Here is a 24,925-nt window from a genome sequence, read left to right on the forward strand (position 1 = left end):
GCTGTATTAAGGTCATGTTCAAGCTGTGTGGTCATTATACACCTATATCACTTTTGCTTATGGACAAAATCCTGCCCTCACCTCCCTCTGTGTGTCCTTTGTGATCCTGATAAAGGCTTTGCACTGCATGACCCAGTATGTGGGTGTGGGTGAGAGACAGTAAATGTTTGGGTGTGTTTAGTGAACTAAAATATTCATACAAATGTCTGATTCTTTGCCAAAGATCTAGATTTTAACTCTGCTCCTATGTCAACCAGTGCTTCTCGAGAGCATTTCCTCCAGCCTATTCCACAGTGGCCTATTGCCACAGAGATGAATACAACTAGCTGAGGGAAGAAATTTTAGCCAAAAGTTTTGCTAAACATCTGTTGTTTGTATTCTGCATTAAGAACCAGATTCCAAATACCACCATACCACTTACCAGTATAAGACCATAGAGTAAAATGAAGTATGAATGCAGGAATCAGGCCTAGAGCGATCACAGAAAACAGTTACATCCGTTTCTCTCCTCCGAGTCACAGAAATCCTCCACTTAACTGTGAAACTATTACTTTGTCCATTTAAAAATGAATACAACTGAAATGTGTCTAGAATTAATAACTTGTCATATGAAAATATTAAAAGCATTCTTTGACCAAGAGAATTCTTTTAGACTATAGAAAATCCTCACCTTTATGGTAAACACTTCAGCATGCTTATGTGTCACTTTATTTTGGAAGTTCCTTGGCTGCTTTATGGCTTGGACATCACCAACATACTAACACTGAATGGAAGTGAATAGGGCCAGTATTTTTTGTCATAGCTACATTTTCCAGCAAAATTGGATGGAGAACTCTGGCAGGACAACGGCACACTCATCGTAGGCCAATATGCAGACTCTCAGCACTCCCAGTTCTCTTACAGTGCTGTCAGTGCCAGTGCCGCATGCACTTCTAAGGGTTTCAACATAAGCACTTTGCTTAATAGGGTTCTGCTCTGAAGGAATTTACATTTTGCCTGACTCCTCACAGATCTAGTCTTTGAGCTGGGGAGGCCTTTTTCACTTCCATTACAGACCTTTGTGTGCATGGAGGCAAGCAAAGCCTTAACAAACTGTCTGCTTGACCAGTGGTGAGGACTCTACACCAATGGTGAGGTTGTACGTCCACAGACGTAGAAATCTGACTTCCATCCCTCGCCTACATGACATTTTTATTGAGGTAAAAGCAGTAGATGTTATTCAATACATTTTCCAATTCTCTTGAGTCCAGGCCTTGCTGAATCACTCCGACTGTCAGGTGGAGAGAGCCGCTGTGATGGACGAGTTGAGATCTCCCTCCACGGTATGTGGGGCAGAGTCCTGGATGATGACTGGGACATTAAGGATGCTCATGTGGTGTGCAGACAGCTCCAGTGTGGAACTGCCAAAAAAGCCTATTACCCTCCAAGGTCTGAACGAGGGATGGGTCTGGTTGGGTTAAGAAGTGTCCAGTGTGCTGGAAATGAGACTCAGCTGATGCTCTGCAAGACCTCCCATTCTGAGACAGTGCCAGTAGGAGTTGCTGAGGATGTTGGTGTGATTTGCTCAGGTGAGTTACTATGCAAAAGGAATAGAATGCTCTCTGGGGTTGCCTCTAGCCCACCTTGTGCTGTGGTCTCACTAGAACTTAGACAAGCATGAGTCTGAGCTTGTGATCCTCAATTGCTTATATATTCTCAGGGATGAGTGATAGTTAAGGGAAGAACTGTAATTTGCATAGAGCTTTTTTCATCTGAATGTCTTAAAGAATTTAGCTTATAAAATCAGAGAGAAATAATAGAATATTGAAGTCTATAGAACAGTAATTTGGCTATGATTGCCACACATTCTTACTGTCACTCAAAAATTAACTAGATTTTGTTATGTGATATTTCTATATCTATAGAGTTTATGCAGTCTTTCTAAACATATATATAAAGTAAATTGAAACTGTTGTAAATTTAAAACTTTTATTTTGCAGCTTCATCTGTAATAGAAGCTGTTGCTGCAATAAAAGAGTTTAGTTAGAAAACAGCTTCTCAGGCTTTCCAAGATAAGATGATGTCTATGTATGCTTGGCATGACTGGACACTCCTACCTGTTTGCGAAATCTCACAGGAATTGTTCAAATATTTCCCAGATGCAGAAGCAGGCCTTTCCCTTTATGTGGTCTTAGCATCACAGGAGTTCTGCCCAGGAAATCATAAGAAAAGAACTGGAATATAACAAGAACATGATGCCTTAAAAGCGCTTCAAGTATATAGCCATTACACTGACCTGTGCATTATCATTATATCGCATGCTGACGGATGTGGTTTCTATCTGCAGGTAGCAGGCTGATCAGGCTGGTGAATGGGACAAAGCACTGCGCTGGGAGAGTGGAGCTTTATAATGATGGCATCTGGGGAACCGTCTGTGATGATAACTGGGATCTATCAGATGCCAACGTTGTTTGCAAACAGCTGGGATGTGGACATGCCATCAACGCTTTTGCCTCTGCTCATTATGGGGAAGGCTCAGGACAAATCTGGCTGGATGACGTGAACTGCACTGGGGCTGAATCTGATCTCTGGGCATGTCCCTCCAGAGGATGGGGCCAGCACAACTGCCGACACAAAGAGGACGCTGGAGTCCTCTGCTCAGGTGTGTTCAGGGAATGCCTTTGTGAACATGGGGGATTAAAGGGAAGAGACACGAAGGGGAAGCTGAGAATGGTAGCGATTTGCTTTGACAGCCTCTGACTCTCTCTTGATTGCAAGCATGGTGAGTCAGCCTGTCCCCTTGGTTCCCACGAAGACATGAAAGGGATGCTGAAGTCTTGTTTTTGCATTAACAAAAAAAAAAAAAAGAAAGAAAGAAAAGAGTATCTGTGGGTGTAGTGGACATAAATTGCAGGGTTTCTGTAGCAAGGGGCTGCTGGTGAGACCTGTGTAGGAAGAGGTCAAAAACTGCCATGTGCCAGTCACAGCCCATTCAGCCAGCTCTGAAATGGGATAAACATCCCATTGTGTCAAAACTTCAACACATGGTGCCTCTGCTCAAACAAATTTAAGAAAGAGCAGCAGCTGTGAGGGGAAGGAGGAACGGAGGAGGTGTGGAAGGGGACATTGTTCACAACCCGGCTGGAGGAGCATTCCTGGAAGGAGGCACTCCATCAGAAGAGACAGGCCTCAGAGGGGACTGTGGCCTGCAGAGGACGCATGCTGGAGTAGGTACACCCCCCAAAGGGACTGCAGCCCACAGGCAACCCATGCCAAAGCAGGAACACACCCAAAAGGACTTCAGCCTGTGGAGGAACCATGCTGGAGCAGACCTGTTGCTCACGGAGGACCCACACTGGAGCAGGTACACCCCAGAAGAGACTGCAGCCTGTGGAGGACCCATGCTGGACCAGAGGAAAATGAGTTAGAAGCAAGGAGCAGCAGAAAGAAACCATTCCATGTCTGACCCTAACTTCCTGCATTGTCCTTTGCCTCACTGAAGGAATTGGGATGGACTGAGTGGAACCCACACCAAAGCAAAGGAGTTTGAGACTAGGAAGGGGTATGAAAGATGTTTCCGTTATTTTCTCAGTACCCACATCAGTAATCAAAACATTGTATCAATTTGCAATAAATTAAGCAAAATTCCCCAAGCTGAGACTGTTTTGCCTAACTGGTGGAGAATGTGGACAACAGCCAAACCTGGCATGCCTTAGAACTGGAATAATTGTAGAGACTGTAGCAACTCTGGAAGGAGCCTTGATTCTGGTGTTAAGAATTTGTATTGGTGTGTTGTGGTGCAGTGGTGTGTAAGAGCGGTGCAGCAGTTGTATATGGAGGGGTAGGTTTGAACAATAGGTAAACAGATGGGAAATGGAGAGTCCAATGAGACCCAAGAAAGCTCTTGTCAGATGGGAAGCTCATTGGGAAGAACTGGGACATGTCCTCCTTGAAGCTTCGGTGGGCTGGAGCCTGGACCATCTCCACGTGCAGGAGCCAAGAATATCAGTCCAGGCGCCTGTGAAACCTGGGGAGAACAATGTGTTGCTCTGCCATGTGGGCTACTAGGGCATACTGTGTATTCCCAGCAGGCTTCCAGAGGGTTCCTGACTGCCTAGCAGAGCTGAGTTGGGCGGGTGGTCCTTGTCAGAGTAACGATCTGTTAAAAATGGCATTAACAAGTACTCAGTGCAAAAGGGAGGGTCCTGGTCAGAAGTTACCAGCTAGTAGCATTGAAATTGCCAAATTGCAAGCTGCAGGCTGCTGCAGGAACAGCGAGGGAGAATGAGTGACCCAGAGGGGGACCCCAGCACCTTGTGTGGGGAAACTGAGGACTCTGGTGATGAATTAAAAATGGAGCCTTTTCAGGCAGCCCCAGTCACAGTGATTAAGCAGACCTACAGCAGTGGGAGTGCTGCTCCTATGAGTGTGACCATGCGACAGTCCTTTACTCTGAGTAAAATTAAAGAAATACAGGACAATTGACAGCCAGCACTCCAGGGAGATGCCCTTGCAGTGGCTATGGCAGTGCTGGGAAACCACTAAGCTAATAGCTCAAGAGAGCAGAGCTCTGGGGAGTTTGGGACCTAGGCCACTTGTAAACACTGCCACACTGATGGGTGACCACATCTGCCAAGGACTAAAACTCAGACTGCAAGGCACAATTATTAACACTCCTCTGGTATTACCTGTTAATCTGCTGGGATATCCTGTTGATCAGGGAGTGACCTATATTACCATACTACAGGGAGCATGCCAGAAGAACAGCACAACATTTAGTAGCATGGCCAAGGATCCTGTAGTACGCTTAACCTCAGAAAAAATATGACAAAAGAACTGGAATTCTTCACGCTCCCTTCCTACACACTGAAACTTACAGATGAAAGAAAAAGAAATCTAGCACTGCAAGCTAAGGATTTGAGAGCACAGGGGAGAGGAGAGAGCTCAGTTAAATATGTGCATTCTGGATGTTGGCTGATGTGGTATGGAAATGGCTCAAAGAAGGGAATCATGATAACTGGCAGCAGTGAGGAAAACCAATTTGGGCAGCAGGAGAATGGAAAATACTATAACAGCTACTCAAAAAAACCCCCTACTTTCATACCTCATGTTAATGCACGTATGCCAAATTCAAAGGCAACTGAAGAAGAGAAACAAAGTGATGATGTTGACCAGCTGGTCTGACTTGCCAGCATAGGTTTGGGATGGGAGCATAAAGGAGAACTATCTTCAGCCAGGTGGGCCCATGAAACTGCTGGGCATACTGGTAAGGGCTGGACTGACTCCTGGGGCAGATAATGCTGCTTAGGCTTGTCTCAGAAAGCCTTAAGGCAAGCAATTAGGTAGTGTGAGATCTGTGAAATAGGACAACACGCTCAGAAAGTATGAATGATGAAACAGTATGCACAATGGCAGAAACGGATATTTGGAGAAACCCGGCAGATAGATTATTCAGGCCCACTACCCTCCAGCAACACTAACAACCTGATAGCCTTCTATGATGGAGTGACTGGATGGGTAGATGAGAGGAAAACAGTGTATGTTCTCTACCTTGACTTCAGCAAGGCTTTAGACACTGTCTCCCAGAACATCCTCATAGGCAAACTCAGGAAGTACGGGCTAGATGAGCAAACACGGAGGTGGATTGAAAACTGGCTGAATGGCCAAACTCAAAGGGTTGTGATCAGCAGCACAGGGTCTAACTGGAGGCCAGTAACTAGCCAAGTACCCCAGGGTTCAATCCTGTTCAATTTATTCATCAGTGACCTGGATGAAGGGACAGAGTGCAGCAAGTGCAAACTTGCTGAGGATATAAAACTGGGAGGAGTTGCTGATACACCACAGGGCTGTGTTGCCATTCAGAGGGATATCAACAGGCTGGAGAGATGGACAGAGAGGAACCTCCTGAAGTTCAGAAAGGGGAAGTGCAGGTCCTACACCTAGGGAGGAATAACCCTATGCACCAGTACAGGGCACGGGCTGACCTCCTGGAAAGCCACTCTGCAGAAAAGAACCTGGGAGTTCCATTGCACAAGTTGACCATGAGCTAGCAATGTTTCCTGGTGGTCAAGAAGGCCAAGGGTATCCTGGGGTGAAAGAGTTTGCCAATGCTCTTTCTAATGAAAGAGCATTGCCAGCAAGTCAAGGGAGGTGATCCTCCTCCTCTACTCAGCCCTGGGAAGGCTGCATCTGGAGTACTGTGTCCAGTTCCAGGCTCCCCAGTACAAGAGAGACATGGAGCTCCTGGAACACGTCTGGTGAAGGGCTACTAAGGTGATTGGGGGACTGGAGTATCTCCCATATGAAGAAAGGCTGAGAGAGCTGGGACTGTTTAGCATGGAGAAAAGAAGACTCAGGGAGGATCTCATCAATGTGAATAAGTATCTGAAGGGAAGGTATCAAAGAGGATGGGGCCAGACTCTTCTCAGTGGTGCCCAGTGGCAGAACAAGAGGCAACGGGCACAAACTGAACACGTGGAAAAACTTCTTGACTGTGAGGGTGACTGAGCACTGGCACAGGTTGCCCAGAGAGGTTGTGGAGTCTCCTTCTCTGGAGATATTCAAAAGCCATCTGGACATAATCCTGGGTGACATGCTCTAGGTGACCCTGCTTGAGCAGGGGGATTGGACTAGACAATCTCCAGAGGTCCCTTCCAACCTCCACCATTCTATGAAAGGGAATCTCTCATTCTCCTAGACAACCCTAAGGATTCAGGTGGGAACCCCACCACCAGGAAGCTGTGTTGCTAGTTTGCACAGAGCTGGGAACCTGTCATAGTCACTCTGAAGAAAACCTTATAACCTGAGTTCAGCTGTGTGATAAAGTACCAGCCAGCCCTGGGGACACCTGGAATGGGAAGCCTGCAGTAGTCCACATCCTTAAGGAAGGACTCCTTATTGTTCAAAGACTGGAGTTTACTTACTCGTTGGCCTTTGGAAACAGGACAATGAAATGTGTACCATTATATATGATAAAGAGAATAGAATAACCTTAATTCACTTCATAAACTATGTTCTTGGTTATGTGTTTGCAGGCATAAGGTCTGAATTTTTGTTGAGATTCAACAAAATCTCTTTTGTTGAGATTGGCCTGATGTTAACCCCTGTAATCTGGTTCCTGGAGCAAGAGGGGAAATTCTACTGAGTATACGTACACATTGTTAAAATGTCAATACCTATTGCCTGGGACTAAGGGTAGAGCTTATAATGCATGTATATTAGGACTGTGATGATGTTAAGAATGTATATTGGATGTATGTTCAAACAGTTCTTAAATATGTGTTTCACAGGGTCGAGGGGTGGAATGTATTAGGCATAAATGGCAGGCTTTTGGCAGCAGTAGGCTGCAGGGATGACCTGTGTGGGAGGAAGTCATCAACTGCCATATGCCGGTCACAGCCTATTCCAGTCAGTTCTGAAATGGGGTAAACACCCCATTGTGTGCCAAAACTTCAACCAGTCAGAGGACCAGATGGCTCCTCTGCTCAAACATATTTAAGGAATATGCTCACAGCTGTGGGGGTGGTCATCACTGTTGTAAGTCTATGTTGCTGCTGGTGAATGCTGGCTATCCAGAGGGTATCACTGTATGATTTGTGGTTTTATGAGCTGGTTATTTTTTGGGTGATTTCCTCTGGCACTTTCTCATTCAAAGTGATGGACAGGACTGTTAGCAGGTTCTGGATTTCACTCATCACAACCAAGTTCCTAGCAGAAACAGACACTTTACATTCCATTTTTGTGTCTTCACTTCTAGAATTCCTGGCTCTGAGGCTAGTGAATGGCAATGACTGTGCTGGGCGGCTAGAAGTTTTCTACAATGGGACATGGGGGAGCATTTGCTCCAATCGGATGTCTCAACTCACTGCAGTAACAGTATGCAGACACCTGAACTGTGGAGATGGTGGAGAAATCGCAAGAGACTTCAAATATGGCAGAGGTTCTGGGCCCACATGGCTGGACCACATTGAGTGCACTGAGCAACATAGCTCTCTCTGGCAATGTCAGTCAGACCCCTGGGATCCTCAGTCATGTGATAATCGAGCAGAAGAGACCCATATTTCTTGCACTGGTAATTACAAATGCACCTTCCCTCCTCCAAAACATACACATAAGCATGTACATGTATATATAGATGCCTGTAGTACTTACCTCATGTTTATTTGTTTTCCAGTATAGATTATTTTTATTTTCACAGAAATGGCATAGCCATTTTTCTTTGTCAATATCCTTGATGTAAATGAGTGAATTATAAATGAAATGAGTGTTGCCCAGTGCATTTATCCCATGGAAATTCCATTTCTATAGTAAAAATCTGATATGCAGTTAGTCTGTGACTAACTTCAAGAAGTTCAGGTGCATTTATGTTTGTGTACATCTGTGTAGGCAAATGGGTACATATGTATATGTACACACATGTGCAAGCACATAACCACATGCAAGTGTATGAATCAGTTCAGCTCTAAAGGTCCATTTTTGGTGCCTGCTCTTATGACAGTATTTCTTATCTGTGGGTTCCCACTGTAATAGAAATGAGTTTAAGATGACATTCAAATCTCTTGAAAATGACTGCATTTACTTCACTCAAGAAGAAAGCAAGTACAGCCATCAGGGAACTTCAGGAAGATTATTTAATTCACAGCAACAGCCAAACATTGATCCACCAAGTACTAAATAGGCCGTATATATATATTACAAGAAAAATGAACTTGGTTATTAATATTTAGGCAATTTCTACTCTGTTATTCTTTCCAAAAAATAATCAAGCCATTTACTTCAGTATTTAATTTCTGTAGGAAGAAAAAGGGCAGTGACTCCAGGTGCATTTATTGAGTGTCCAAACTCTACAACTTGTACAGGTACCACTATTTTTTTATTTTTCCTCCTTGGTCCCTCTGGACCTTCCTGCTGTTCAAGTGATATAGAAAGTTGGGTTTTTTTGTTTTGCAGACAAGGAGAAGTTACGTGTCACAGGAGGAGAGGATGGATGCTCAGGCAGAGTGGAGATTTGGCACCAGGGTTCCTGGGGAACAGTCTGTGATGATTCCTGGGACATGTCAGATGCTAATGTTGTATGCAGACAGCTGGGTTGTGGATCTGCTGTGTCTGCTCTGAGTGAAGCTACTTTTGGGGAAGGCACTGGTCCAATCTGGTTGGAAAAGGTGCATTGTAAAGGAACAGAGCTGTCTCTTTGGGACTGTCCTGCCCAGCTCTTATCTGACAAGAACTGTAATCATAAAGAAGATGCTGCTGTGGATTGTTCGGGTTAGTGACTGGTCTTTTGGTTCATTACATAGATCTGGGGAGGAGGTGGACAGAGGAACATTTTGTCAGCTGTACATCCCACCACAATCCTAACTGAAGGTATCTCACAGATGATATGAAGGTGTTCTCCCTTTTTCCCACAGTTACCTCTTCCTTAATCTAGATTGTCCTTTCTTTTGCAGGTGTGACAGAAACAACAGCATCACCTACTAGAGCAGGTGAAAAATTCCCTCTTCCTCTATTCTTTCCCCTTATCAAATGAGGTTTTAACATCCCTGATAGTGCATAGCTAGCAAGTCAGCAGTACACTCCAACTCACAAGAAAGTATCTCCCACAGCATTTGTAAAGGAGGGCTGAGTGGCATTACCCTCAGCTGTTGGATTCTAGCTTCTTTAAGTTATAATGGGCAGCAGGTGACCTGCCTCTGATACCCTCATCACCCTTCTAGAAGAGGCACAGCAGGAGGCTACAGAGGAGCAGCCCTTTGGGACACCTGATTCTCCACATTTTGCTTGTTTATTTCCATTCAGATCCTCCTCGTCGCCCTGCAGCAGAGAGTGGGAGAATCACGACACCCATCATCCTCTGCATTATCCTGGGGGCCCTTCTCTGCCTGGTCCTTGCCATTCTTGGTGGACAGTTCCAAAGTGCCAGAGCACAGCAGAGAGGTGCGTTCCTCCTTGAAGTGGCTGGATTTGAGGTGGGTGTTTGAACAGGTGGTGAAGCTGAAGGGAGACTGAGGAGAGTAACAGCTGTGGTCATGCTGAGGCTTTCATCACCTTCTAGTAAGGGAAGAACGCAATGGTGCAATTGGGAGCAGGCAGTAGCCAGAAGGAGCACTGGGAGACTTCAGCCCTGCCTTGCTCAGTGCACATCCTGCAGCACTGGCACCTGTGAGGAGAGAAACTGAAAGGAGGAGACAGGAGGTTTGGCATAAGAGTGGAAAAGGACATCAGTGTGGAGAAACAGTGTTGGAGTAAGAAAGTGGGAAGCAGAAACACCAGGGAGTGCAGCCACCTGACTAGCAGGTGGCTTTTAATTTTAGGGTATTAAATCAGTGCAGCAACTGGAATATGCACAGCTAACACAATTTTTAAGTTTCTAGTTGCTGCATTGATTTAATATATTCAAGTGATTTGTAAACCAACCTGTTCCCCCACCCAATACCTACTGTCTCCTTGTCAGGGTGTTTTTCTCCAAGTCTGTTCTCAGTCAGTACCTCTCTGTGACTTTCTAGGTTGTGACCAGGCCATGTAGACACCTTTGGGTCACTCCTTTTTGTCATCTCAGTCTGAGTATGAGCAGAGACTGTGTGAGAATGATAACTGCCTTTTACTTCTAGGCTCCAGACAATCCTATGACCCCTTCGCTGAGGCCGTCTATGAAGAGATTGATTACAGCCTGATGAGGGAGAAGCAGCAGGTGACTGGCCTCTCAGGTCTGTGCATCTTGTTCTTGTCAGGGGAAAATAACTCAGGCTATTTCTTTCTGGTGCCCCAGATCCCACTCTGAAACTTTGCAGATTCCAGGCCTACAACGTAACTGAACAGTTCCCAGATTTGAGGAGAGAAGTTTCCTGCCCACTGGACTCTGCAAATTTCACTCCTGGGGACAATTCATTTTATGCTGCCCACAGTACAGCCATAGAGTGTGGATCAATATGGGTCTAGACAAATTGCTTTTACTGGGTTTCAGGCTAAGCAGTTATTTAAGATGGGAATAAATAAAGGAGTAATCTCTATCCCTCTCCCAGCAGGCACAAGTCTCTTTAGGCCTACGCCTGTTAACTCCTTCAAGGCTTGCCTCTCCCATGATCCATTAGTTGTGTTACGCAGCCTCCGAAGCATTCCTGGATATTCCAGTACTACTGCCTTAGTAGCAGTAATACTGACTGCCCAAGCATCTACTTCTCTTTCAAGCTAGAACCTGAATATTTTGATACCTCCTATGTGTCCCTCACACATTGCCACAGGTGCTTTGATAAGCAGCTACATTATAGACTAGTAATCTAGATGTATACAATCCATTAAATCAGTCACACTCAACCTCCTATTTTTTTGCCTTGGATAGTGTTACTTTTGCCTACTCTTTCTCTCACGATGCAGTCTTATCAGCTCAGGAGGGTTTACTCTGATATCACACTTCTTCATCTGCCTAGATTCCTATCCAGAGGGTTTGCCAACAAAGGCACATTTGTACACTGAGGACAGCGATGAAGAAAACAGTCCTGGAATAACACAAGGTAATGGAAGATGGGGGCGTGTCCTACAAAGAAAGAGATCCAAGTATCAGGGTGGCTTTTAATTTTCAAAGCACTATTAGTCATTAAAATTCTTCCACTGTATTTTATGTCCACTAGTGACGTAAGGTAGAGGGATGCTGAAAACTTCTGTTTAAGGCTTGTGTTCAGTGTCATACAAGTGCTAGTCTTTCCTAAAGGAGAAGTTGAAAATAAATGTTTGCTGGTAGTATTGCGCTCTTCTCAGGATCCAGCCACAAAAACTCAACAATTTGACAACTGTTTCTCCCAGAAGGGTGTAAACTGTTGCTCCCTTTGTGAGATACATGGAGAAAATCAAAAGTCAGGAAAAACATGCTCAGAATAAGAATATTGGCATATCATTGGAGTTGATTAGGGAATTTTCACCTGAGTGATCTGATGGAAAATGCAGTTTGCCAGAGGTTTACTTTCATTTGAAAAAGCTGGGGGAAAGTGAGAGTTTGGAGAATTGAAGTTTTCCTAGAGGTGAACAAAAAGTTTACTAAGTTATTGCCTGCTCTCAATGAACCCAATCGCCAAAGGCACAAGCAGTTTTTGCCCATATCCTTGACTCTGCTGTGTTGTCTTCAATTTTATTTTCCACTATTTTTATTTTATTAAGATTTCTTTTTATTTTATTTTTTAATATTTAAAATTAAACTTAGAACTTTTTTACTTGCTTATTCCAAATAATTTTATTTTTCATATTGAATATTGAGTACTGGGCACCAAGTGAAATAAGAGCTCTTTGAATAACTTTTAATTTTATGTGTGTGTGCTTATGTATATATACCATAAAAGAGTGAAAACTAAGATTCTCTGAGAGATGACTGCCAGGTAAATATGGACCACAGAGCATGCACCCTCTGAGGAGTCAGGGAGCTGGCTACTCACAGAACTTGGCAGCTAGAATTTATCTATCTCCCAGAACACTTTTAAGAATGAAGTGTTTTGAATTATGCCAAGCAAACTCTTCTGATTTTTTTTCATAATTTTTTCTCCTCTGCTACCCTCAGATTTCCAAATCTGAACAAAAGCAGTTTTCTTTTCTATTGTTGGGAACATTCCCAGTTTCCTCCAGCCCTGGCCACTCAGGTGACTTCAGGGTAAACTTGTATCTGGCTCTATTCAGCACTTCCTGGTCTTTGTCTCCATGATCACTGCTTTGTGGCAGTGTTCCTTCATTAACACTTGTGGTTGGTTTCATGGATTCTCCCTTCTAGACACAGTGGAAAAAGAAAGAGAAGGGAAAAAGAACTGCAGATATTTTTCTTCAAAGGCTGAGCCAAAGCTTGTGACCTTATGTCCATAGATAACAGGCCAGGGTAGCTACTTAGACTATTTCAGTGTTATTTAGCAGAAGATGGTTAAAGTAATGAAAAGACTAGGAAGCAGGTGCTGCACAGAGATAAATGAGTCACGTGTCATTGTGCAATAATGAAGCGCAATGGGGAAACTTACTCTGAAAAAAAAACCCTATCATCAACTGCCTCTTTCCATATCTTCCTCCTCCCCCTCCTGTCCATCCTCCAAGCTTGGTTTATGCTTTCTACTTGCTATAGCAACATAGAGCAATTATTGGGGATATATCATTGTTGTTTGGAATACCTTAGAGTCAGCAGGAGGATTCTTGGTTTCTTATCATTCTGATCATGTCAGTATTATCAGTATTTATCTCTGGATCATCAATTACTGCTCTCTTTACTGGAAGATATCTCTTCCCATTAAAATTAATGCCTGCACTGTTCCAGAGGGCCCTTCGCTGCCTGGAAATACCCTGGAAGATAATTATGATGATGTGACAGAAGCTCCTGGACCAACAGAGGATCCTCTTTCCGAGCAGAATGAACAGGAAATCATTGTGGTCCCTGAAGAAAGTGAAGGAAGCCGGGATTCAGAGACTGAATGTCATCCAGGTGAGGATGAAAGTGCTGCTAGTTTTCATAAGCTATAGCTATTGTAATGAACTCAGGAAAAATGAGGCTGAAGGGTACCTCAAGGGATCACCTAGTTCTTAATCTAACCACTGTAAGGTGGAACACTACCTATCTACCCTGTTCCAGTCTTTTGGAAGTCTTTTCCCTGTTCCTGTAACAGCCTTTTAATTCCTTGAAGACTGTTAACATATCTTCCCTCAGTTTTGCTTTACATCTTGTTTCCCTAGGCTAAAACAATCTAAACTAGTCTATTTTCTACAAAGGTCTTCTTGGCTAGAACTCTGATGGTTCTGAATGTCTCCACCTGGACTCTTTCAGAAGGCCCATATCTTTCAAAAAGTGTGGTAAAAAATTTTTGAGTACTTCTGTATGGTACAGTACTAAGACCTCAACAGTGTAAACTAGATTTATCCTGTATAACTTATTTTTGATAAATCCATGATAGCTGTTATCTATCTCTATTTTTCTTCTGTCTCCTTACATGTAGTTTATTTGTTTTCATATTCTTCTGACACTGAAGTTGAATGTTCTGTAATTTCTAAACACATTTCTTCCCCTTCCCTACCTTCCTAAAAATAAGCATATATTGTCCACACTTTCCCACTCTTTCAGAGCTCCACCTTTTTTTCTGTGCATTCTTAAAGATAGTAGATAGTGCATGGAAGAGGGATTCAACTAGGCTTTTATCCTAACATTGAATTTCATCAGGCCCAGTCAACATTTAAAAAAAAAAAAAAAAAAAAAAAAAAAAAGGTAGTGCACAGAGAAAGAAAAGTCTTAGTATAACCTTGGAACAACTTCTAATCTTTCATCAGTGGCTAAACGTCATCTTTTGGGGTAGTAATATGTATATTTAACAGACTGAAGACATGAAAAACCAATCAAAATATTTTAGGATTCAAAATTATTAGAGAAACACTATAGAACTTTTTAAAGCAGACCATGATTATATTATTTTCCACTTTATGCACATTCTTATATAAATTTCTACATCACATAAAGGAATTATCAGTGTCTTTGTGCACCTCCTCTGCTGTTGACTTCATAGAAATCTGCTTGGTTGTATTGACAACTTCTGTTGTTGGGAAAACCAAAAAGCTTTCTAACACTTAAGGCAGTAAAACAAGGTATGGGTTATTGATGGAGATTGAAAAATTGCCTTTATTAGAAATGTTCAAAGTTAGATCAGTAACCTGTTTTCTAGGAACAGTGAGAGTCATCTTGATACGTGTGTATGTAGGGGGAGGCAGGATGAAACAATGGATTTTCAGGTCTTCACAGCCATACATATCTATGGTTCTCAAATCTGGAGGAGACAATTGACAGCCTGTGTTGTCAGCCGCATGACCATGTAAAGGTGATAAATGCACATTCTATATGTATCTCAGTGTCCTTCCTTTCATGTTTTCAGAATGGAATCCTAATGCACCAGGAAACAGGACCTCTGAGGCTGAGAGAGAGAATTCATCCCCTCCTCTTGAAGATATAGCTTATGATGACATTGAAGAGCTGGGATACTGACAAAGACTGCTGGACAATACCAAACACTTTTTGAAATAGATCTGTCTATAAAATATTAATTAGTTACTAACAGAAGCAGAGCAACCTGCACTTAGTATTAGTTTACTTAAGTTTTCTCTCTCTTTTTTTTTTCCCCCCTTTTGCGGGAGAGGGATTACATATTTAGAAGAAACACAAGTCTGATTTTTATAACAAATCTCTTCTCATTTCCCTTCTAAGTTCTTATTGCCAAGTCTGCCTGGACAGTTTCTGCTTTTATTTCATTGTAATTTTTTTTCCTACTGAATTAACATTTTGACTTATGATATTTTCTTATTAAGATCTGTTTAAAGATCTATTCCCAGATTTCTGTTCCTCCTCCCAAAACACTGGGAAGCTTTCTGGAGGTTATTAGGAATTGAGACTTAACTGAAAGAAAATCATCCAAGTTATGTTTCTTCTGGGTATTGTTGCTCGTCACATAGAATGCGAGGGCTAGAATTAATGTTCTAGATAGCGTTCTGTGAGATGAGAAATTCAGCAAGAATATTCTTATCCTCTCTTTAAATACAGGTCTATCATTTGAATTACTTACACGTGCATCACAGATTTGGAGGCAAAAACTTCTTTTTTCTCTTCCTTGTCTATACCATGACCACTTATTGTCTCCCAAAGTCATAGCAGACGTACAGTAAGTGAAAGTTTAATTTCATTCCCCATATGGCAGGTGGTGGTCATATCTAAAAGTCATTTTTTTTTAAAAATCATATGAAGGCAAACTGAAAAAGCCCACATGTTGGTAGAACAGAAGGTGAAGTCTTATTGAAACAAACACCCTTAGGAACCACGAGTCAGATCCTGAAACAAAGAGACTCCCCTGCAACCTGTAACCTGTCTTGTCCTCCATTTATCCCTCAAAATCTGAGCCCTACCCTTCCACTGTACTTAACAAAGCTGCTGATTTAATTACAAATGTGAGCTAATACTATTTTATGTCCCTCATTCAGCTCACCTAATTGTCTTAAGGAGAAAGGCTGAAACTTCAACACGAATGTGATATATTTTGGAAACCAAGTAGAGTGATCAGAGGATAAATGTAGTGTTCTCACAGAAATCCAGGCTGTTGAGTATTTGCCCAGCACGTTCCAGCATAAAGGTGTGTCAAGGAGCAATACCTGCGAGACTCGCTATAATCTAGATAAGAGACTCACTCACGTAAAAACAAGTTGTTTTAGCTGTCATGATACAGAAGGAAATGTGAGTGCATCCCAAAGAGCAGAAAAAACAAACAGACAAGCAAATCCTTTCCGAAAAGAACTCATTAACCTCATTAGCCCAGCATTAGGACACTTCACAAACTTGTACCAAGGACTGAGGCAGAAGAGGTGGCACTGGGATGAACTGAATATTGCTTCATATTCACTGAGTATCCTGGCAAAACTACACTTCTGTGTACGTTTTGATGGAGCACTGGATGAAGCTTCCCTGTGGGACATTGTGAGAGCGCAGGAGTGCTTGTTATTCTGTAATGCAGAGGATGTTTCAACTTGTCTGATGTTATCCCTTCTGAGCTAGGCTGAAAGCAGTGAGGAGGAAATTCAAAAGGAAAAGCAAGTCTGGTGGAGGCAAGGCACGTGGTCAGAAGAAAGCCTAAGGGAAAGCAAACACCTGGACATCTAGCTCCAGGCAGGAGTGGTTTACTTCTTCCCTGGTTAAACCTACATCACGGGAGGACATTAAGTCATTACAGGAACCAAGCCTTTGAGAAAAGAAGGCTTGCTGGGTGCTTCTCCAGCAGTATCAGTAAGACTTGACAGGCAGGCTATGAGATACAGATGGAGGGAAGCAAGTATCCCTGTCTACTTTTGCTGGCTCGCTGAAAGAAAAACTAGGAAAGAGGAAACAACTAGTGTTTGCAAGGAATAGGCACAGGCAAGAGAAATGGACAGAGGGAGACAATTCTATGCTAGAAATAGGTCTAGCAGCCTGTATATTCCTATCAGAATTATTTATCCCTGTCAGGACTTTCCCTCATCTGGGTGCACCAGGCTGGGCTCCAGCAGCTGGGAAGAAGGAATACTGGGTCCCAGAGGCTGCAGCATCTGACGTATTTGGCAGGATACAGTCAAACTATGAGTATTCTTGAGATGATGGCAATATAATCCCTATGTGATGAGGTATCTTCTTGCAAATGTGCCCACAGTGTTAAAATTTGTAACCTAACTTCTAGACCACTCAAACAGGATTGCCCCAGGAAATTCTTGGTATAACTGGAGCAATTGGATTGAAAACATTAATACACATAAGAGCAAGAAGAGGTATAAAGCAGATCTACTGCAAGGTCTAGCAGGTGGGATTTGTACCCCACCTGTATGGAATGAAAAGAGACACTTACGAGAACATGTACCAGACCTCCTGTAAGTAACAGATCACTTCAGATTATTAAATCAACAAACTATATCGGCTAGAGAGCAGCAGGAAATCTGAGAGAATCAGACTAAGGCCAAGGAGTCCACAAACTGAACCTTCAAACGTGTGGAAAAAAATCAGGTACAGAAGAAAATGCACCATTGCAAAGGAGTAGCCTCAGCTTAGAGAAAGACTCACACCCTATGGCACCAGGTAGCAAAACTCAAAGTACTGTTGAAAAAATTGATAAACTGTGGGGAAGAACAAAAGGTACAAATTTTAAACTCACCTTGTTTTTCTTTCTTTGATCCTTTCAATCTTCCCACACCTATTCTTTGCTATACCTCTTTTAATTCCTTTTCCTGAACAACACTTAACTCTGTAAATAATGTATGTATAGTGGAAATATAAGTTCCTCAAGGCTCCTGTCATTAGATAAACACGTGCCATCTTGCTTGTAAGCAAGAGCTGGCTAGACAGGACAACCCAGGATCAGCTAGTATTATTTTCAGCTTCACAAAGGATCTATGTTTCCGAGGATGCTCAGACAAAGACCCTGACCCAAGGGAACGTAGGCAGTTTCTAAAGAGCTGAGGCCCTCCTAGAGATCATTAAAGATTCTGCTCTTGAAGAGAGACAGCCATATGGGTACTAGGATGGGTCAGTTTACAGTTTAAGTATCACAAAGCATGATCCCTTCCCCCACAATAATTTAAGTATTAAAGGTAACAGCAGCAACACTCTTTCTGGAAAGGGGGTCACCACAGGGGAAGGAGGTTGAAATAACTTTCAGACAGCAGCACCACCACCACCACCCTGTTACGGAGAGCCAGAAATGCAAGACTCATTCACCATAGCAGTGGAAATTGTGTTTTAATTCCTACTGAACCCTTTCTAAATTAACTACTGAACCACCACAGACTGAGATAAGATACTGGTGTGGGGGACTGAATAATGGAGATGTTGAGGTCAATCAGCTGAAGCTAAGATACCCTCTCATCGTCATGAGAGCGTGATCAGGCCCTTGCTGCATATCAGGGGATTTCTCCCTATGAGATATTGATGAGAAGAAAGTTAAGGAGAGGTGGTAAGACCTGTAAGAGCTGTAGTCAGGGTACAGTTCACTTGATCACTCTACATTAATTGTACTGTAAATACCCAGAAAACAGATAGTACCCTGCAGTGAACCAGGCTGGAATGATTTACTCAAATCCCTGCAAAGCTGCAGGCAATATGGCTTTGGGAGTAGAGCAAAAAGAGTAGTAGATATACCTGTCCACATTAACCTTCTCCAAGTAGCCACAGGACCTTGTACTGAAGATACCTTGCCCTAAGATTTGTGAAAGCATGTGTAACATGGACTAACATTACAAATGATACTGAGCTAAGATTGATTCTAAGAAGCTAAGAAGTAAACTTACTATGATCTTCAATGCTGCAACGTAACTTAGCAACCAACATAGAACCATCCATGAGGTAAGATCACTGATGCAGCTCACTCAGACCTGCAGGAAAGGGACCAAAACTACAGAATGCACCTGGCTCCTGACGGCCCATGACTTTGGGCATGGTGGAGAGGCTGCTGTTAAAGCCAAACAACTGGACTTGTATACAAAGATTGTTACTCTTACAGAGGCATTATTGATTTTAAGTACCTCACACATTGTATTGCCTCAGAGGGGTCATGGCTGTTGGGCAACCGTGGGAGGTTACATGACAGCTCCTTGCACCCTGCCCAGGAATGCCTGGTGATGTCAAGCTCCTGCCCCTGCATGTAGAGCCCACACAAGGAGTGCCATGGAAGGCCCAGTCAGGCTGAGCAGGAGAGAGGGGGTGTGGTGCAGCTCCTTGTGGTAGTATGTAAGTGGGGGAATGTAAGGGGATGAGGAATGTGAGAGCATCTGCCTCATTAAAGTTATTAGATCAAGGATCTTTTCAGTTCAAAGGGAATAAATAATAAGTAACAGGGAGAGTGATAAACAAAAACACAGAGACACAAACCTGGTAAGGGACACAAGACTAAAATTCTTCAGCCACTAGTTGATGGGCCATTGAGAAACCACAGGCATAGCTCTGAAGAGGGTTAACCTGCATGTTGTAACTGATAAGCAGGGGGAAACAAAAGAACTTGAGTACTATAGATATTTGAGGGGGTCTGTAAAACTTATTAAGCAAAGTTTAGGGAAAGGGTCAAAGGCTGGGAAAAGTGGGGATCAAGGAGGACCAAGGGGAGGAAATAGAAGAAAAGATAAAAGGGGCCAGTCACATGTAAGCAGTCACTGGTCAGTACACTTGTCTGCAAGCCCTGCACCTGAACACCACAGGCTGTCCTATCTTATTAAATCCTTTCTTAATTATCTTTCCATGTAATTTCACTCTATTCCATGTTTGAGGCAAGGTCTAGGTGCAAGCAAGTGGAGCAACACAAGTGAGTGAACCAAGTGCCAGCAATGGGAGTCAGATCGCAGGTGACAGTGGCCCAGGTGTTTGTGGTGCAAGCAACTGGAGCAAGTGAGAGTGTTAGCATCAGCAACTGGAGGAACCACAGGTCGTAGGGGCCCATGCATCTGGGATGCCAGCAACTGGAGTGAGTAAGTGGGACTAGCTGGCCAAGTATGAGTCTGGAAAGACTCAAAGTCTGAGCCAGAGGTAGTTAAAGGAGCCTAGGTATGGATATTAGGCAAGCTGACAACTTGTGCTGATATTCAAGGGGTCCATGGGTGTGGGGGTGATTGTGAGATAAGTGGGTGAGTGCGTGTCTCTGTTTGCTAGCACACATCAAGGTGGACTAGATAGTAGGTAGGAGGAGACCTGTATAATGGAAAGAGGCCCAAAGACCCAGGCACAGATATCAGATGGGTTGAGGGCCCATGCTGATATTTGAGGGACCTGTGATTGTGGGTGAACTTGTGAATCTAGAGTGTGAGGGTGTGTGTTTTCACTACTGAACATATTATCTGATCAGCCAGAGAGGAGGAACACAACCGAGCTACCCATACTTAAGTTTTATTTGAGTTCTAGTAGTGCTACACGTGGGTGTCGTTGAAGGCAGCACACCTTCTGTGTATCCAGCCATGTTAGTGCCCTCTGTGTGTGGCTATGTGTGTGCCTTTCTGGGATACACGCTCAGCCTCATCACTGGTGGAACCTGCAAACAGTAAAGCAGCAGATGCAGTCAGCCTGCGATGGAGAGACTGAGCTCCAGGACTCTGGGGTGGGCTCCAGCGTCCAAGAAGGACGAATCCCCAGGTTCTGGAGGAGGTGGCTGATAAAATCCCTTAACCTATCCTACTCTACATTTTTGCTGACCCCATGAAAAACTGTATGGCAGAACACTTGAGAAGCCAAACAGATTTTTTTATTCAGGTATCCATTAATTCTTTTTTATTACCATGTCTACCAATTTGCCTTGTACAGACATCACACTGAAGTTTCCCAGCTCTCCCCCAGATCCTTCTTAACAATTATGCCACATTCCTCACTGCCCAATACTCAGGCGTTAAGAAAGGTTTCAGTGAGAAGTCACAGACCACTGTCTGAACTACTGTTGGTAATTCAGATCTTTCATCCTTTTTAGAACTTCTGGGTGAGTATCCTCCTGTTTTGGTGACTTGCGTGTATAATTGCTCATCTGTGTGTACCATAGCATCTTCCAATTTAATCACTTTAAAGTAGAAATTAAAGTTACTTTAATTTCAGACAGTTCAGCTTTGCTGAATACTTCACCTCCCCACTCTCTCAATAGGGCATACTTGGCTAACATACTCAGAGCATGCTACATTGAGCCAGCAATGTGCCCTTGTGGCCAAGAAGGCCAAGGGTATCTTGGGCTGCATTAGGAAGAGTGTTGCCAGCAGGTCGAGGGAGCTGATGCTCCCTGGGGAGGCCACATCTGGAGTACTGTGTCCAATTCTGGGGCCTGCTCAGCCTGGAGAAGAGATGGCTCATGTGGGATCTCATTAATGTATACAAACATCTAAAGGGAGGGTGTCAAGAGGATGGGTCCAGACTATTTTCCGTGGTGCCCAGTAATAGGACGAGAGGCAACGGGCACAAACTGAAACACAAGAAGCTCCGTCTGAACATGTGGAAAAACTTCTTCACTGTGAGGGTGACTGAGCACTGGAACAGGTTGTCCAGAGAAGTTCTGGAGTCTCCATCCTTGGAGATATTCAAAAGCCGTCTGGACACAATCCTGTGCAACGCGCTCTAGATGACCCTGCTTGAGCAGTGGGGTTGGACTAGATGATCTCCAGAGGTCCCTTCCAACCTCAACCATTCTGTGATTCTGTGCGATTCTGTGATTCTGCTCATTTTATCTGTTTGTTCTATAACCTCCTTAAATCATACTTCAATTTGAGATTAAAGGAGGATTCCGGTATAAAACTTCCCCAAGCTCCTTCACTATAAGCACTAATAAAAAAAATTATTTTAGGTTTTTTTTTTTCTTTTGGGGGTGGGGGGATTCTTTTGCTATGCTTTATTTTCTCTGAGGACTTGTTTTGTACCTTGACTGAAGAGCTATCCTTTAAATTCTTTGGAAGGTTTCCTGTTCTGAGAATAAAGATCCATAGTTAATTCTTTGCTTTTCAGAACTGTTCCTCAATGGTCATCCCAGATGTAGAAGCACATAGTTTCTTTGTACCTTACAACACCCTTGCACCTTTACTGAGGTTCATGAGTCAAATTTGAGATCTGTTAGATCTTAAATGCTCTGAGATCTTTTCTTTCAAATATTTGTTGATGTGTTTCTTAATAACCTTCCAGGAGAAGTTCAGGACTGTCTTCTCCAATACATATTCAGACTCTCCAGATTATTAAGGGTGAATCTCAATGCTATATTGTTAAGGTTATTAAGGATCAAATTCCTGAGACACAAATAAATTAATAGGATATTTATACTTCAGATTATTATGTATAAAATCCTACAGGATTTCAAAATTCCACAGAGATTAATTTTCTTTTCAACATCACTTGTCTCTCCAGTGACATTACAGAAGTATTCCTACAACCCAGTTCGGTAAGGGCCTAAGCCTAGTCGTATTTGAGTCACACCTCCAGTATACTTGTCCAGAAATTTAGTACTGATTTGATATAAAAATAGTGAACTTGATAAATTCTCATAGTGCTGTGATGCCATTAAATAGAGGAGAAATAGCTTCTCTTCAAACAGTAGGTAAGCACGATGAGATGTTATCTTTAATTTTCCCTAATATCATTACAATTGCTATATTCGTGTTTAGTTCTTTTTACAATATAGTATATTATTTAGGTATGTTCTACTTTTCATGTCATAGCATGAAATTAAACCTGAGGTCATAGGACATCTAAAATTAAACAAGTTATTTTATTTATTTATTTTATTTATTTATTATAAATCTGCTGCATGTGAGCAGGTTAATAAACCATCTGATTTGGTGTCTTCTGAATATCCTCAGGATAAAAAACAGAAGAATAATCATGAGATTCTTTTATTTTATCAAAAGAGAATGAAATATTATTCTCCAATCTTGCATAAACTAATGACGATGCAAAGAATAAAATATAAGAACCTCAACATTTTTAACATCTTTCATCTTCGTGTATATTTACAGGACAGGCTACGGAGCCCTTCAAATAGCAAAATTTCCGCTGATTGAGATTACTCTTCTGCCTGAATCAAAGTTCAGTTGTGATCTGCATGTATCCTTTTTCACTCTACCTTCAAAAAGAACTGGATGTAAAGAGAAAATAAACACTATGTTGGGACTCAACAGTAGATTGCTTTCACTTTTCTCTTACTTATCAACTCAAAGTAATGGTATTTGTCATTTAGAAAAAATTTTTCTCTATATTAAAGCTGATATTCTCATGTATACATCTGGCTCTTAAAGCCACAAGACTTAGTTTAATAACAGAAGAGAAATTGTTTGTGATCTTAAATTATAGTTGCCAATGATTTTTAATAGAGCATTTGCAGCCTACAAATACAAGCAGACCATACCTACCTACAAATACAAGCCTACAAATACAGCAGACCATACCTACCTTGGCTTTATGACAGGGTTTCTCAGTGCTGTCACAACAAATAATAAATTATGGGACATATAGAGTGTTTTTTATGTTTCCCTCTCTCTGTATGCATTTCATTTCTTTATCTTGCTTTTCACTATGAGCACTGTCAGAGGTAATTTGAAAATAGTTCCTTTATAGGATCTCTTCATGCAGAAGCTTTAAGTGTTTGTCTCTTTTTTCCATCAGTAATATATAATGATGTTGTATTTAATTTTATGCTGTTATATATGCTCTGCCTGGCTTGTTCTAATTGGCAAGGAAAATTTGGGTAGAAGCAGGGAAACACTTCCATGCAAACTTATGTCAGGCCCCTCTCTTAAATTCATCTTCACATTTAACATGGTAATGCAGTTCATAGGACATTTATTTCTACCATTTCAGAGAAAGCAACAAAAAGTAAAGATGGAGAACCAAACTTCTGCGACTGAATTCCTTCTCCTGGGTCTCTCCAGCAGCTCAAAAGTGCAGCTTCTATTGTTTGGGCTGTTTACAGTCATCTACACTCTCGCTCTGGTGGGAAATACGATCATACTGGTACTGACTTGGCTGGATTCCCAGCTCCGCACACCTATGTACTTCTTCTTGAGACATCTCTCACTTGTAGACATCTGCTACATTTCCAGCACTGTCCCCCAAATGCTGGCCAACCTCTTGAATCCCAAGAGAATTATTTCTTTTGCTGGGTGTGGTGTTCAAACATACCTCTTTCTGGCCTTAGGCATCACTGAATGTGTTTTATTAGCAGTCATGGCATATGATCGGTACATAGCAATATGTCATCCACTGTCCTACACTCTGATTATGGACCATATATTTTGCATAGGGCTGGCAGCAACAGCTTGGATGTGTGGTTTTCTTCTTGCTACAATTCATACTGTTCAGACTTTGCAGATGCCATTCTGTGGCCCGAATGCGATTAACCACTTCTACTGTGATATCCTGGCGCTACTTAAACTTGTTTGTGCTGACACACACATGAATGAAATCACTGTGTTTGTTATTGGCATTCTTATTCTTCTTTGCCCTTTTTGCTTGATCTTGATCTCCTACATCCAAATCCTTGTGGCCATCTCAAGGATTCACTCTGCTGTGGGACGGCTCAAAGCATTTGCAACCTGTGCCTCACACCTTACAACGGTCTTACTATTCTATGGCAGTGCCATGTTCATGTACATGAGGCCTGGGTCTAGCCATTCACCAGATCAGGACAAAATGATTTCTCTCTTCTACAGTGTCATCACTCCTTTGTTCAATCCCATCATATACAGTCTGAGGAATAAGGAGGTGAAAGGAGCTATAGTGAAAGTGATGCAAAGGACCACAGTGTTCTTAGGGAGGTAGAATCATTTTGGCTGGGAATTTGTTGTGTTTCATAAGAAAGTATTCGTGTGGAATGCTTCAAAAACATGCCCAGGATTTAAGCCACTGAAATAGCGTTTGTAAGCAGCTGAAGTAGAAAATCTACAAAGAAGAGAGAAAGGAGTAAGTCTTTAATTTACGGAGCATTTAAAAGTCAGAGCC

The 24,925-nt window shown here is 42.5% G+C and overlaps 2 protein-coding genes across 5 annotated transcripts in view; both read left to right on the forward strand.

The window, feature by feature from the left end:
- The window catches only part of LOC104150759 (antigen WC1.1-like), a 40,797-nt gene extending 17,590 nt beyond the window's left edge, over positions 1 to 23,207 (forward strand). For 3 of the 4 annotated variants that reach the window (XM_068956407.1, XM_068956418.1, XM_068956428.1), the window contains 11 exons: positions 1,251 to 1,568; positions 2,327 to 2,641; positions 7,736 to 8,050; positions 8,775 to 8,837; positions 8,929 to 9,243; positions 9,426 to 9,461; positions 9,775 to 9,912; positions 10,587 to 10,682; positions 11,403 to 11,486; positions 13,256 to 13,420; positions 14,853 to 22,418. In XM_068956407.1, the coding sequence (XP_068812508.1) occupies positions 1,251 to 1,568; positions 2,327 to 2,641; positions 7,736 to 8,050; positions 8,775 to 8,837; positions 8,929 to 9,243; positions 9,426 to 9,461; positions 9,775 to 9,912; positions 10,587 to 10,682; positions 11,403 to 11,486; positions 13,256 to 13,420; positions 14,853 to 14,962 (1,955 nt within the window). In that variant the 3' untranslated portion in view covers positions 14,963 to 22,418. Of the gene's footprint in view, positions 1 to 1,250; positions 1,569 to 2,326; positions 2,642 to 7,735; positions 8,051 to 8,774; positions 8,838 to 8,928; positions 9,244 to 9,425; positions 9,462 to 9,774; positions 9,913 to 10,586; positions 10,683 to 11,402; positions 11,487 to 13,255; positions 13,421 to 14,852; positions 22,419 to 22,944 lie in introns of those variants that run through there. The other variant, XR_011143347.1, reaches the window with a different exon arrangement.
- A 482-nt stretch (positions 23,208 to 23,689) lies between these two features.
- LOC104150758 (olfactory receptor 2A12-like) lies at positions 23,690 to 24,885 on the forward strand. The gene has a single exon (XM_009685190.2). It carries the CDS (start codon positions 23,705 to 23,707, stop codon positions 24,743 to 24,745), a length of 1,041 nt encoding a protein of 346 aa, XP_009683485.2. The 5' UTR covers positions 23,690 to 23,704; the 3' UTR covers positions 24,746 to 24,885.
- Positions 24,886 to 24,925: the final 40 nt, after the last annotated feature.

The sequence above is a fragment of the Struthio camelus genome, chromosome 1 (assembly GCF_040807025.1).
Source record: "Struthio camelus isolate bStrCam1 chromosome 1, bStrCam1.hap1, whole genome shotgun sequence".
NCBI classification, from domain to species: domain Eukaryota; kingdom Metazoa; phylum Chordata; class Aves; order Struthioniformes; family Struthionidae; genus Struthio; species Struthio camelus.